The sequence below is a fragment of the Grampus griseus genome (assembly GCF_964374135.1).
Source record: "Grampus griseus genome assembly, chromosome: 6".
Classification (NCBI taxonomy): Eukaryota; Metazoa; Chordata; class Mammalia; order Artiodactyla; family Delphinidae; genus Grampus; species Grampus griseus.
In genome coordinates, this window is record NC_139000.1 from 46,377,726 (window position 1) to 46,393,194 (window position 15,469).

The 15,469-nt window shown below is 36.9% G+C and overlaps 1 protein-coding gene across 1 annotated transcript in view; it reads left to right on the forward strand.

Moving 5' to 3' along the window:
* ALDH1A1 (aldehyde dehydrogenase 1 family member A1) overlaps positions 1-15,469 on the forward strand; it is a 53,918-nt gene that overhangs the window by 19,529 nt on the left and 18,920 nt on the right. The window contains exons 3-7 of the mRNA XM_082657073.1: positions 7,289-7,429; positions 9,503-9,632; positions 11,224-11,285; positions 12,831-12,959; positions 14,596-14,709. Coding sequence (XP_082513199.1) covers positions 7,289-7,429; positions 9,503-9,632; positions 11,224-11,285; positions 12,831-12,959; positions 14,596-14,709 — 576 coding nt within the window. The remainder of the gene's footprint in view (positions 1-7,288; positions 7,430-9,502; positions 9,633-11,223; positions 11,286-12,830; positions 12,960-14,595; positions 14,710-15,469) is intronic.

The following is a 15,469-nucleotide window of genomic DNA, read 5'->3' on the forward strand; positions in this document are numbered from 1 at the left end:
TTACAAATGATGATGAAACAGCAGAATGAAAAGGTTGAGTAATTTACTCAAGAAGATATTGCTAATAAATAATGAAATCAGCATTCAGCTGCTGTGCTTCTGTCCCCGGAGCCTGTGTCTGGCAGGGCTACTGCCTTACCTTGTGATTATTATAAAAGAGAGGGTAATATTAAATAGGCCAGGGAGTGAAGAGAGTATAAAAGCCTTCAGAATTTTTATCTCAACACATACCTTAAAAAGCATATGGTCTAATTTGAAATGATTTTTCTGGTCTTTAGCTGTCCAGATGTTATCAAGCTTTTAATTTCTGTTATATAAGATATAAAGAGGTAAAATATTTTGCAGCATGAAAAGACTACTTATTGGAAGATGAAGTCAGCAAAATCCAAGGATAATACTACTTCCGACACTATGTTCAGTTCATGGTAGCAATCATGTGTTCCTGTCCTGTCTCCATTCTTTTGCTATCTTCTTCCCAATCAACTAATCTCAAGGTATTACACCTTGCAAACCTTTTTGAAAATAGTGATAGACCTGAGGGGCTTTTGGGATTTAGGAAAGGCCCTGGATTCAGGTTGCAGTGTTATCAGAAGAAATAAGACCCATGCCTCAAGGGGCAAGGATGCAGAGTGTAGACAGAGGGGTCAGCAGCTTGAGAAGTAGAAGCAACATAGAATGGAGACACACGTCACCTGCTTTCAGATTTCACTTTCTATATATCAGAGTTCACCCGTGCATAAATTCTTCAAGGGCTTCTCATTGCCTCTGGGGGGCGTGGGGGAAACCTTTGTTTCTGGCTTCCATTTTTCCTCATCAATGTAAGAGTTCCAACCTTACGGTGCCCAGTACCATGCCCCAAACATTGCATGTTGATCGCTGCCTCTGGGCCACAGCCACAGTGCAGTCCTTGAGACCTAGTTCAAGTCACCATCTGTGGTAAGGACACAGAAGTTCCACATTTGCATTTACCATTTACCCTCTTTGAGTTCCTGTTCCTTTTTGTGCAAAACAGGGAGATAGGAAAAACTTGGGGGAGCTTAAATAAGAAAATACGTAGTGTTTTAACAGTGCCAGGCATATAATGTAGCCTCAATCATTATAGGTATTACACTTCTTTAAAGCCTTCTCTAACCTTTGCAGGTAGAATTGCTCTCTTCTATGTCATTACAGAACATCACTTATACTTATATTCTATCCCTTGTGTTTTACTGCTTATTGGTTAATTTGTCTGAGACAATATGCTTCTTGTAGAGATTGACATTACATCTCACCTTTATGCCCATGGTATCTAACACCCTATAGATAATGGATAAATGAAATCATTTTCTCTTTCATCAAGCTTTGTCTCCATATACCTCATACACCTTACCTTAGGAATCTAGTACTAAAATGACTACTGACTAAAGCAGTGATTCTTGAAATTTTGGTTGCTTTAGAACTTCTTGGAAGGCTTGTTAAACACAGATCCCTGGACCCCACCCACCCTGAGTTTGTTTCAATAATTCTAGAGTGAGACCTGAGAATTTGTGTTTCTGACAAATTCTTAGCTGATGCTGATGCTGCTGTTTGGGGTAAAGGTAGGGAATACACCTTGATAACCACTGAACTAATGTATTAAATTGTAAGCTGTATCTCCTCTCAGGTGTTAGCATTTAAGAGGAAGCATGGGTTTTGACAGGTAAGAAAGTTGATGATTGGAAACTGTGCTATGATCATCACTCTGCATCTCTATGAAATGGCACAAGACCAAACTTAGGCAGAAAAATACTGATGATCCCTAGCAATGTGCTCTAGGAAACCCAGAACCCTGGGTCCTATTAGGCATTCCCAGAAATCAGAGAAAAATTGATTCTTCACATTCAATAAAGAATAGTTTTTATCATAGACTTCTAGAGGTCTACCCAGAATTACGTGACCTCAAATGTCCTTCTAGTTGCTTGAGTGGCTCTGACAACCCTGAAGAGGTGGGAAAAGCAATAAAGGACAAGATGAGGGCAGAGCTGAGCCCCTGACAGCTGCCTACGCTTTCTCTCCAGAGGTATAAATGCCACTCAGGAGGGAGACTGCAGACTGTGTGCAGTTTGCATTAACGAAAGAAAAAAACAATTCTTGACGCTTTAGCTCTTGGGCCTTGGACATCTTGCTTTGCCACTAGCTTCTGAGATTAGTTTCCTCAGTAAAACAAATCTGTGCCTGGAATTCCAGGTGAAATCTTGTCAGGCAATCTGAGGACTTTTCTTGGTATCATTGGTGAGATTTACTCTTTTCCTAAAGTGTAGTGAGGGAAAGCTGATGATCACACCTGAAGCTTTAAAAATATTTGATATCTATTTGCTCTCTGCTTATTGACAATTATTCCTGCTCTTACTAGGGCAGAACTGTCTGGGCAAATGTGGTTTAAAAACATTCATTAAAGTCCAGCAAAGCTTCAAATCAGGTCACCGTGCTAATGGAGTTGGCTGGATACTTGATCTCTCAAGTTAGATTGTTTATGGTATAAACTGTCCATAGTAAGCAATTGTTTGCTTAAGATCCAGTGCTCTTGTCGTCATATTCTTTTTTGAAATGATCTACCAGCATTTGCTTTAAAATAATTTTACTGCTGTTCTCACAATTTTGCTGACAAATGTATAGTAACTTCCAACGTTGCTTAGTGAAAGGTACAAATCTAGTAAATTACATGGTCACAGTAAACCTAATATTCTGGAACTGACTCTTTAGATAATGAGCCAAGAGGTTTTAAGGATTTAATTGATGAGTAGAATGGAGCTAACAATGGGCTACATACCGCCTTTCAATGGTACTATAAAGAAAGGAGGAAGGGCAAGAACAAATGCAGGTTACAAAGAAAAGCACAGATGGGGGTGGGAACTGTTTTCTTTTCACTTCAGTGGCTCTTTTGGGCTATATTGACTAATCCCGAAAACTGCTTTTAATACTAAAGCATGACCTAACAAATAATTGGTGGGGATAAAAGTAAATGTCCATTAAAGTAAATGCCTATGACAGGTGTAAAACTGGTCTGATAACTACTTTCTCCAAATCTGAACAAATTTCATATGGAAATGCACGGTCTGGGAGGGATGGAAGAGTTCAGTCCTTCCTTAATTTCATCTTTTCAACTTGTGGTCCCTACTTCAAAAAGGAACATTTTAAACACTATAAGGTAAAAGTATTATTGATGGTAGAAAATCTGAGTTAATGGTATCAAATTGTTTTCTAGTTAGTTAAAAAATTATGTCCTTGGAAATGCTAGTCCTGGATTAAAAATCCAAGAAATAGTAGTCTTGGAATAAAAATAATAATAATAATAATTTACAAAAACCCCTTATGCCTAATAGTTTTGGTTAATGTAAAAGCTTTGTTATATAATGGAATCAATTACGATATGAATTATTTTGTAAATATCAATATAAGAAAATTATTTCTATAAGGAGCATGCTTATATAAAATCAATGTAACATAATGAGTTTATAAGATGCATAATAAACTTATTAAATATTTATAACCTGCCTATTGTAGACCCAAATAGTAAGAAGTATTATAGCTTATAATAAAGATAGCAGTGAGTATTCATTGCAAATGAGATCATTATCAGGATAGCCTTGAAGAGCTATACAACTGGATTTTGGAGTCAGATTTGGGACTAAATTTTGGTTCTACTATCTGCTAGATTTCATGTCCTATAAAACAAGGTCTGTGATGCTTAACTATAGCAGTAACTGTGGGGTTATAAAGGGTTTAGCATAGTGCCAGGAACTTAGTAAGCTCTTAACTAGTAGCTATTATCAAGCTGGATTAATCTGGCAAGGGTGTAGGTAGGTTGTGATATTTGAGCTGGGTCTTAAAGAATATGTAGGACTTTGAAAGGAAAGGGGTGTGCTGGTAGAACATTCTAGGCGAGGAGAATTATAGGAGCAAAGGTGAGAAGTAGTTGGGCCAGACAAAGTAGAAAAAATGTGAGCACAAGTTTGAGTAGGTGAAGTGGGGCCCCAAAATGCTAGGCTTTGAAAATCAGAAAGAGAAGTCTGACCCAAGGACTGTGGGCTAAGGGGGCATTTGCAAATATTGGAAAGGGAAAGTGATAAGGTCAAATTATTTGAGGAAGATTAGCCTGGTAGCAATAGGCAAGACAGTTTGGGGAGAGAAGAAAATGGACTTAGGAAGGCTAGCAACCATACGAGATAATGACAGCCTAAAATAATACAGGGCAGTGAAAACTGAAAGGAAGGATTAAAACACACTACAACTGCTGAGAGTTATTTTAAGGTTGTTTTGACTGCTCTGATTCCAATAGCACTTACTACCATTTAATGAACACTTAACATAATGTCTGTCACAGAAAATGTGTTTCAAGTGTCACCTTATTTAATCTTCAACACAACTCCATGAGGTACATTATCCCTATTTTAAAGATAAGAAAACCAAAGGTGAGAGAAGTCATATCACAATATAGTTCACTTCAGAATATTTCTCATGGTTTATAATAATGATGTGATTATTTGGTTGTATGTTTCTCCCACACAACTGGAATTTTCAAAAGGCCAGTCTCTTTACTTCACTACTTTATCGTTAGCAGCCTGATGATAAGAATGCTACAGAATAGAGTGTTTAGCAAATCTTTAGAGAGACGGATGAATGAATAGATGGATGCGTCAAAGCTTACATAGCTAATAGGTGAGGAACCAGAATTCAAATCAGGGTTGTTTTGTTCCAGACCTATATATTACCTACCATTATTCTATTTCTGTGCCAGCAAGATAAAATATATGAGAAAAGGAGAAGCACGATACAAAAACGTCTGTATTTATAGCAGCATTCTCCAGGAACATATTTTCCATATGGCAGAGTTCCTTGTCTTGAAGCCAATTACTCCATATCCCTTTGAGAGGCCAGGATGCCTATGATAAACCATATTTGGCTAAGGCTGATGAGGGAACACGGAGCACAAGGATCCATACGAAAGCTGTGTCACACAGACTTTTTTAAACACAGAGCAGAATGTATTTTATAAGCTGTGGTATCCACAGGTCATGCTGGCAATTTCAGATTCTTGTGGTTTGCTTTTTAATTTTTTTCAACAGTGCTCTTCCAATATAATTTGGAAAAGGTGAGAACCTATGGCATAACACAATGTCCAAATATAAGCAATCAATGTGATTAACTGAATGCCCAAAATATGACTATATACATATTTCTCAGGGAGGGAGAGTAAGAATACATGTATTTTATTGTACATAATCACTATTCTCTCAAAAGTTAGACAGTAAGATACACAAGTGACTAATAAGAACCTGCTGTATAAAAAAATAAATAAAATTAAATTTAAAAAATTTTTTAAAAAAGAAAAGATACACAAGTGTGTGATGGTTACAGTGAAAGAATGTTTGCTTGTAGTCTGTATTGTGATAATATTATCACTTAATCAGACCAAATTATACTTCTAAAATGTCCCTCTGGCCCAAGATCATCTTAGTGTGGTGATAAATAATGTAAAAATAATTTACTTTTCTTGTATTTTAATATGCAGACTTGTAAGTTTGGGATTCTTTTTTTTTTTTTTTTTTGGTGGCGCTACGTGGGATCTTTATTCTCCAACCAGGGATCAAACCCATGTCCCTGCAGTGGAAGTGTGGAGTCCTAACCACTGGACCACCAGGGAATTCCCAGTTTGGGACTTCTTGACTGAATATAATCAAAGGCAGGGAATATTAATCTGAGATCCATGCCTCCCAAAGGGGGAGGTATCATCGTTAAATGGGTTCAGCTTAATTTGAGCAACTTAAAAAAATTTAGGACAATTTTCCCTTCAGATTCTTTAAGGAAACTATGGCTCCTGCACAAAAGACAACCCACTGGCCTAAGAGGTACCATGATTTGTGGAGCTTATATAGCTCCATGTAGTGACCAGACTGATAAGCAAAAGAAGATTGGGAAAATCTATGCCTTTAAAGTGTTTGCAGCTGATTTGATGGAGGAAGGAAAAAAGACAAAGTAGTAATGGAAGAGGTAGTGAATTTTGTAGTAGGTGTATTCTATAGGCGCTCAAATGGGATCTGAACAAAGATCTATGGGAATGAGTGGCCAGGGAAAGTATTTAACTGAGGCAGACTAGGAAAGAACAGGAGGAATAAACCAGTTCAGAAACAAGAGTATGAGTGAGGACAGATGAGAGACGGCAAGAAGACTGAGTGTGAAATGACTCAATTATTTGACTTTTGCTTGAATTAATGTAATTTTAAGCAGTGCCTTAATAATAAGAAACTGATTTCTTTACCTAGTTAGGGAATGAAAGGAACTCTTTGTACCTAGTTGGGAAATGAGAGGTTGTAATATACTGCCCTTTCTCTATACCAGACCCGCTGCCTCTGTGCCTTTTTCCCTCTGAACAAGAGGAATGAGCACATGTTTATAATGTTTACTCTTCAACAGCAAAACACAGTTCTTATTCACCCTTCGGTAGGTTCTTCATTAGAGTACACAGCCCTTAAAGTCACCAGAGATCCAAGAAGATATTCACTATTTTAGATCTTGAGCTTTCCCTGGAACTCTTGACAAACCAATCACCAAAGCAGTAAAATGCAGTGGTGAAGAGCAAAGACTCTACAGTCAGCTGGGCTCCTTTTAAAACACAGTTCAGCCACTTTCAGCTATTGAGCTTGGGCAAATCTCCTCTTTCTCTTTGCTTCAGTTTCTTCATCTCTAAAATGGGGAACGTATCTGTCTCATAAAATTATTAAGAATTAAATGAGGGCTTCTCGGGTGGCGCAGTGGTTGAGAGTCCGTCTGCCGATGCAGCGGACACGGGTTCGTGCCCTGGTCCGAGAAGATCCCACGTGCCGCGGAGCAGCTGGGCCCGTGAGCCATGGCCGCTAAGCCTGCGTGTCCGGAGCCTGTGCTCCGCAACAGGAGAGGCCACAACAGTGAGAGGCCCACGTACCACAAAAAACAAAACAAAACAAAAAAAGAATTAAATGAGTTAATTTAATTAACTCATAAAGCAATCAGAACATTACCTGATATATGGTAAGCACGCCAATAATAGGAACTATTAAAATATAATATTTCTATTCTAGGAAATCAAGCATGTGCTATGTGTGTGGTACTCATCATTCCAAAGAGTAGGCAGCAGGTATAATTCCAATATATGGTAGTTGAGTTTGTACAGTATGCTGGAATTAGGCTGATGAAGACACAGCTTATGAGGAGTTTTAGTGTATTTTATAGGGTTATCGCCACTGGATTTGCTAATATATTTAGCCCACGAATTGAATTCTTTGACTTGCAGGAGGATGTTGACAAAGCAGTGAAGGCCGCAAGACAGTCTTTTCAGATTGGCTCTCCATGGCGTACTATGGATGCTTCAGAGAGAGGACGGCTAATAAACAAGTTGGCTGATTTAATCGAAAGAGATCGTCTGCTTCTGGCAGTGAGTATTAACCGAACTACGCAGAACTCAAAATCTCTAGAAAGCGTTCATTGTTTGGATTGGTGAGTTGTTTTAATTTTAGTGTTCACTATATACTCTCTACAAATAAAACAAAAAGACTTCTACCAGCTCTTGTATATGAATGGTACCATTGAGCTTATTCTCAGATAGTAAGTAATCTGCACTCTGGTTTTAGATGACGTTAATGTCTACTCCCAGAATAGAGTCTACAGTCTAAACATTGGTTTTTTTTGCTTTATTTATTTATTTAGTTAGTTGCACTGGGTCTTAGTTGTGGCAGGCGGGCTCCTTAGTTGCGGCATGCACGTGGGATCTAGTTCCCTGACCAGGGATCAAACCCAGGCCCCCTGCATTGGGAGCGTGGAGTCTTAACCACTGCACCACCAGGGCAGACCCTGAGTTAAATCAAATTAAACAAGTTTCTTTCCTTTACTGTAGAATTTCTGAGCCTTTATAAAATAAGGTCACATGCAGCATGAAGATCCTAGAATAATATACCAGCTTTCTTGAACTTACTTGACCACTGAACTCCTCAAGTGAAAAAATCTCATGGAGTTTGTTAAAGGTGCCCAGGATATTTCTTTAAAATAAACCTTATTTTTCCATAATCTAGCCCACCAAGACAGTTAATAAAATGGCCACTTTTTCCTTTCCTGAAATGTACATGTTCACAATGGTCTTGAATAAATTATGTTCTTTTTATAGGTGAAAGAGCGAATAATAAAGAAAAATCCATTCATGTGTTTATAAAAATGTTATTTTTATGTATACTGCTTTTTAAAACACATTTCAGCAGTTATATGAATCAGCACATAAAATGGGTGGGGGAGGTGTTTCCTTGTTTTTTCCTAGAGAAGCCAATTTAACACAAAGCAACAGCAACATCAGATTTCAGAGTAAGTTTTTACTACCTTTAGAATCTTAACTGGCGGCAACAGAAAGGCTTATGTTTTTTAAAATCAACATTAGCAATTATAGTTAATCAAAGGGCCATTTATTATCCAATCAAAGATTCAGCATAATTCACAGTATGTAAAAATATGGAATTAGAAGTTATACACAATACAACAACCATAACCAAAACATCCTGCAGGAAGAAAGCAGAATTTGTTAAAACTTGCCTTCCCTAATTTATCCGATCTGTGAATTACAGAATGCTGACTGCCTCTGTCAGCATAAGATCATAAAGGGGGAAGAAAGAGTAAGCATACAAAAATCATATTTGATAAAGTTTTGAGGTAGCATACAATATAATGCAGAGAGAGAAGACTGTACAACAGATAAGGAACTGATTTAAGAGTTTATCACCTGTACACTCCTGCCCCAGCAGAACATTACGCCCCAAAGTCTTTACAGTTCTGCTTAAGAAAAGGAGGAAAAGAAGAGATAGGTCATCCTAAAACCATTAGGGCACTATACTAGAAAATGTCGAACCTTACAGCCTGACCATTCAAACAATAATTTTGATATTAGTGGCAAAACTCAGAGTTTCACAATTTAAACTTTTGTTGAAGGAAACTCATGGATTAAAAAAAAATCCAGGGGTTACTTAAGTTTGTGTGAATATCCAGATGGGATGTAAAAATTAAAAATGATTATTGAGGCATTATTAATGGTCACTGACAGTAAATTGTCACCCACAGTTGTATCATACAATAAGTGAAATCTTGTTGGAACTCTGATCTGACTAAGGAGACTAAGTGCCACTCTCACAAGCTGTGTGTATATCAAATTGTGACCAATTCCTAGAAAGCTGGTTCACTGGCGGACGTTCAGAATGAGATAGAAGGGCACGAGGGTTTAGAAACCAGAATCTCACTACCTTTTCTACCCAGATCTTGCTATGTCCTTAAGCAAGTATGGTCTTAAGCAAGTCCTTTTAACTCTTTTTTTAGTCTCCTTTTTAAAAAGAGGAGGTTACAAAAGATTGCTTACAGGACTTCTTCTAGTATTTTCAAAATTCTCTAGCACACGATTACTCAAAATATTGACTATTTTTTTAATCTAAAATTTCTGTAGAAGTTTAGATTTGGGGTGTGATCTCTTTTTCAGACAATGGAGTCAATGAATGGTGGAAAACTATTTTCCAATGCATATCTGATGGATTTAGGAGGTTGTATAAAAACATTACGCTACTGTGCAGGCTGGGCTGACAAGATCCAGGGCCGCACGATACCCATTGGTAAGTAGCTTTGGGAAACCACCGTGGGTGACGGTAGGGGTGAGGAGATTATTGTAGAGATGAAAAATTCCAAACTCTCCCTTTTAAAGATGTCAACCAAGTAGGGCAGAATTATTTTCTTCTTGACTTTGAGACAATGCAGTTCTGAACCTGGACGTTCTGCTAAGATTCATCATATGGGTTTTAAAATTGTTTCAACATAATTATGCAGAAGATAACACTATAGATACTTTGGAAAATATTAAAGTAAGAACATTCGTATGCCCACAATTACTGATTTAAGCAGTTGTCTCTCTAAGGACTCAAACTTTTCAGAGCTGGCCTCTGAAATTATTTATTTGGGTTTTATTCCAATGGTGACATTTATACCCTTTCTATAATGTAATTATTTAAGCCTCTTTGTACGTTCCAGTATGAGTCAGCTATGGTCATCTGTGCCTGGTCTAACTCAGTATAGTTAGAGCAGACTAATTAAACAAACTAATTCACATTGATTTGTTTCAAATAGTTTCAAAGAAAGATGGGTCTGTGTTTACGGCTTAAGAATTTGTGTGAGTGAATGTGTATGCATTTTAGTATCTTAATAGAGTATGTACACAACGGGATAGGAATATGAAAAGGCATCGAGTCGGAAAACGTTACAAGTAGAATTTAATTCATATAAACGTATTGACTATGGAAATACAACACCCTCCAGGACTGGCCCTGAAGTGCATTTCCAATCTAACTGGAGCATCCCGCTGGTTAGATGTGAGAGCCAGGAAGTGGAAAGGGGAGAGTGAGACCATGATGGGACCAAGAACTGTGGTTATTTCAGAAACTTTTACTTTACCCTTTGATAAAATGGGAGAAACCATTTAAAGTACAAATCGATCTTGATTAAGTAGCCTTCTTGCTATGATAGCCAGGAAGCTTTTGTGGGAACTAGAATGAACACAAAGCACAGTGCAACCTCAGGATGACCACATCAAACTTGGAGGCACATGAATCAATCAAATCCAGATGGAAATGTCCTTTACTTCCGGCATTTTTTTTCATAGATTAAGAGAGCTTGCTTTTATTGTTCGGCAGGCAAAAAGAAGAGGACTTTTTAGAACAAGCCAGTAGGAAAGGCTTGTCACTCACAGGGAGATATTTTTTTAATTCTACTATATTTTAATTTTACTATTTTTTAAATTATATTATGCACTTAAAAAATTACTGGTAGAACTCAGAGCTGTCAGAAACAGAACTCTAACAGTTTCTTTCTTAGTTACACACCTTTTATTTCCTTTATCATGAAAGAAAGGAAACTGAGAACAAGTATGATTTAGAAAGTAGCCCTCCTATAAGATCAGAGATAGAATAAATATTGTTCAGATCTTTTCCAATTGTGCATCTTTGCTTTGACCTAACTCAGTTTTATGGTTCCTCTCATTTCAAATTACTATTTGAGGGCTCAGTTTTTCATTTTGTAAATAAGCAGAGATATGTTCTCTCTTTCTTTTTTTTAAATTACTGTCTATACCTTCCTCTCACATCAGCCCCAAACCACCGTTCTGTGAATATCAAGCACATTTGTCTATAAATGATTGTGTGTTTTATTTTTCAGATGGAAACTTTTTTACTTATACAAGAAATGAGCCTATTGGTGTGTGTGGCCAAATCATTCCTGTAAGTTGCCCTCATACAATTTTCAGTTAAAAAAAAGTGAGTTCCAATTCTATTTCTTTTGTTAATGAAGATTTCTTGGGCACAAATGAATGCTTAGATATTTGCTAAATGTGGAGCAAATATAGTAATTGTTGAACTTGGGTCTCTCTGTGGCCGTACCCTTTGGATACGAACTAGTAGTCCAGAAACCTATCTATATTCTGGCATATCTCTTGAGTGTGTTTCCATATACAGCATCACCAAACCTTAACCTTTTACTCTATGGTTTGTTTTTAAGAAGATGTATTGTGCACTCTGTTTAAGACCCATGCTTTACATGTACATAGCAAAGTGGTCATCGTGCAAGACGCCAAGCATTTCAGTGAAGTATAGTATGGCCAACCACTCTCCAACACTTTCTATCAATATATCCTCATTGGGATTTCTCAACATAGAGAATAGTAGCAACCAGAGTTCAAATTGAATGAAATTTCTTAACTAAATGGAAGAAACTGTGCCAGAGGCATTTGGAGCACAGTATGGAATATATCCTACCTTCAGATAAGAGGCTTTGATACTCCACATTCCTCTTAGAGAAAGTACCATTTTATGCAGAATCATGAAGATCTCCTTTTATGTCCAACAAATAGGAGACTATCAATGATTTCACTTTGACTGACATATTCAGAAAGGCCAAAAAGGCCAAACGAAAAGATGATAAAATGTCCTGATGTTCTTAGAAGAGGAAGTGGCAATGACTTATCTTCTGCTCCAATGAGACTGAAATGTACACATATTAACATTTTGAATGAAATTGCTCATTAGTTCAAAAATCCCAATAAAACCCATAAAAACTACATAATCCTGAATACTAAGAATTGTTAATATTTACTGTATGCCTGTGATGAACAATTCACTGCATTAAACATTTGGCCCACTTTCTCTATGAATCCTCAGGACAACCTTCTGAAGTAGAGAGGACTGTTTTCAGCACTTATAGATGATGAAATCATACACAAAGTGCATATAACGTGTCTGAATTCACATGGCTGCTCAGTGATTGAGCTGATGTGAACCAAGCTGTCAGCCTCCAAACCCTAGACTTCTGTGTCTTTAGCAAGATATTTGTCTTGGAATTAAATACTACTAAATATTATTATTGGATAAATGGTTACATTTAAAGACCTATAGGGAGGGAGGAATAATTACATTTTTTAAACCCTTACAGGTAACTTACAATATATTTAATAGTAAGGCTTGATTTCTAAACCATGCAGTGATTTTTTTTCCTGGTAGAAAAAGAACTCAAAATAACAGCACTTGATAAAATTTTATGACTTTCTCCTGCTCTCTTCCTGTATCTAGTTTGTTTGGAGGGTTTTTTTTTTTTTTTTTGCATTTATGAGTTGCTTTGAGCAATGAACTTAATTAGAATATACCAGATGATTAAACAAAACTACTACAATTCTTGTTTAACGTCTACAAGGAGTGTATAATGTGGAAGTTAGATTAGCAAATGTGGCTTTCAGCAATACAAAGAATCTATTGTTATATATTGCTTTCTAGTGGAATTTCCCATTGGTCATGCTCATTTGGAAAATAGGGCCTGCCCTCAGCTGCGGAAACACAGTGGTTGTGAAACCAGCAGAGCAAACCCCTCTGACTGCTCTTCACATGGCATCTTTAATAAAAGAGGTACGTTTCCTAAATCAAAATATGTTTAATCTTTGGATGCTGAAGGAGATGGATGGGCTTTGGAGTGAATGTGGCCGTTAAAAAAAAAAAACCTTTATTTTTTGGACCTGCATATTTAGCTGTTTTGGAACACAGCTGTTTCCTCCTTGAGTTTCAAATATAAGACTGCTACAGTCACATGACGATATTGAGAGGTGGAATCTTGTTTGTTACTGTCATTCCCATTTCTTTTCGTTTAGAATCAGAATAAAGTTGTATTTCAAATATCTTAAAAAAAAAAAAGTATGTGCAAGAAATCAGTAGTCCTGATTTATAGTAGGAAGACTTCATCTGTTGCTACTGTAAATTACATTATCTGCCAATGGCTCCTGTCCAGTGGGGACACATTAAGCATAGCTGCTGGCAGGGACTTTTGGCAGTCAACCCAAATGAACCTCTGCCCAAAGGAGGACAGGAAGCCAGACCAGAAGCTTCATGTCCAGCTGCCACCTTATGATCACTTTTTTTATTTCTTTTGCCCAACACCCATGAATGCAAGTTCATGTTGAAATTGCTATGATTTTCTTTCAAATGTTGAACTGTAAGTTGGTATATAACTGCAACTAACAGCCTGGAAATTCTACAAATTTAAACTAGCTTAAACTAGTCTATCTGACGGTTGGAGGCTTCTGAGTTAATATGCTTGCTTGTGGCATTGGGCTACATTATTTCTAAACTCATTCACCAATGAGGGAATACCTTTATATTCTCTTTTCTATTACGGTTTCCTCTGCATTTACCTTCCTGCTCAAAAACTGACAAAAGAGCACATAGAATTTATTTTCATCAGCTATCTAGATTGTTTTAATATATTTTTTCTTGCAAACAAGTTATTGTCCTTTATATTATACCAATATTTAAAAAATAAGCTTTAGTCCCTAGAAATTTAAAATTCAGGAAATCTGAATCCATATCTTAAAAATATTCTTCACTTCAAATTAAAAGTAGGCAAAAGAGATGTCAAAATGAGACATTTTGATGCAAATAACATGAAATTTCAATGTGTTGTTTCAGTTGCCACACTGCTCTATACTTGATAATTCTTTAATTGGGATTGGAATCAATCTGTGAAGCTTGATCATGAATGGGATGACCATTTTTAACCTAACATTTTTCTGATTAAATAATGCTGATAGGAATTTGCAACCTAGTTGGTATGCCCTGATCAATCAACAGGTAGAAACTAAAAATGTTAAGATCGCTTTAGCTTCTTATTTTTGCTGAACGGATAATAAACACATTGTTTTCCTTCTTTGTGAGTAATTTACCAACCACTTTTACACACACTATCTTTTTGAGTTACTATTATAAAATTTGAGACAGCCATCATTGGAGCAAATGATCCATGAAAGTCAAAGATGGACTTACTCTGAGGAGAAATAGTCCCTCAATAATGCAACCCTTGAGGTTATTTTAAGTGGGCTTAACAATGAAATAAGAATACTAATAAATAATAAAACCACCTATATGCATCTTTCTTTGTAGAGAAACTCATAAGATTAGCATAAAGAGGCAGCTTTGATCCCATACTCTCCTCTTTTTTCTGTAGAATTAAATGATCAGTTCTGTTCTAACTATTTTACTTGTTATCTTTTAGGCAGGGTTTCCTCCTGGAGTAGTGAATATTGTCCCTGGTTACGGGCCTACTGCAGGGGCGGCCATTTCTTCTCACATGGATGTAGACAAAGTGGCCTTCACAGGATCAACACAGGTAACATCATTTACTGAGGCCAGTAGTGAAGCAGTTGGAAGCATGTTTTATGTTACTGTTTTTAAGCTGACATTTCCTTAAAACAAAAGTTCTTTTAATGATTTGTTCCTTATTCTAGCCTTCACACATGTTTATAGAACATAAGCAGATGTCGTTGAGATGAAACGAAATACCTATTACAAAAGCAGAAGGACTGGAGTAAACTGTTTTTAGTATGTTATTACTTTCTCTGACGAGAAATATGGCTGATTAGACCTTGTCGTATGATTAGTAAGGTTTATGATAAAAAATATAAATTAGACCACAGTGATTTGTATGAATGAATTGTAATTTTATCCTGTAGATCAGGGAAATCAAAGAGCAGAGCCTCACCCTTAGCTCCTTATTTGGGGCTCTCTCTTCCCTGAACATTCTGAAAAGGAGTCAGCAGCTCAGCTTCCCGATCCAACCTAACTTTTCTGCCTCAGTAGCTCCAGCTTGGCTATCCAGAAGATTAAAGAACAGGACCCCAGCCGTGGGCACTTCAGAGGAGAGGGATGGGGGAGAGGAGGGATGCTAAATGCTCTTTAAATGTTCTGGGTGTTGAAAATGCTTACTTTTTTAACTTTCTGGAGAAACAGGAAGAACATTCCAGATAGTGTGGAAAGGCTAATTTGATTATTTTATACTCCTAATTAGCCACTCCAATACAAAGAGTAGTTTACATAAAGAACTAAAATGATAGAAAATAAAATTTTATTTTTCTTGATCTTTTTTAAAC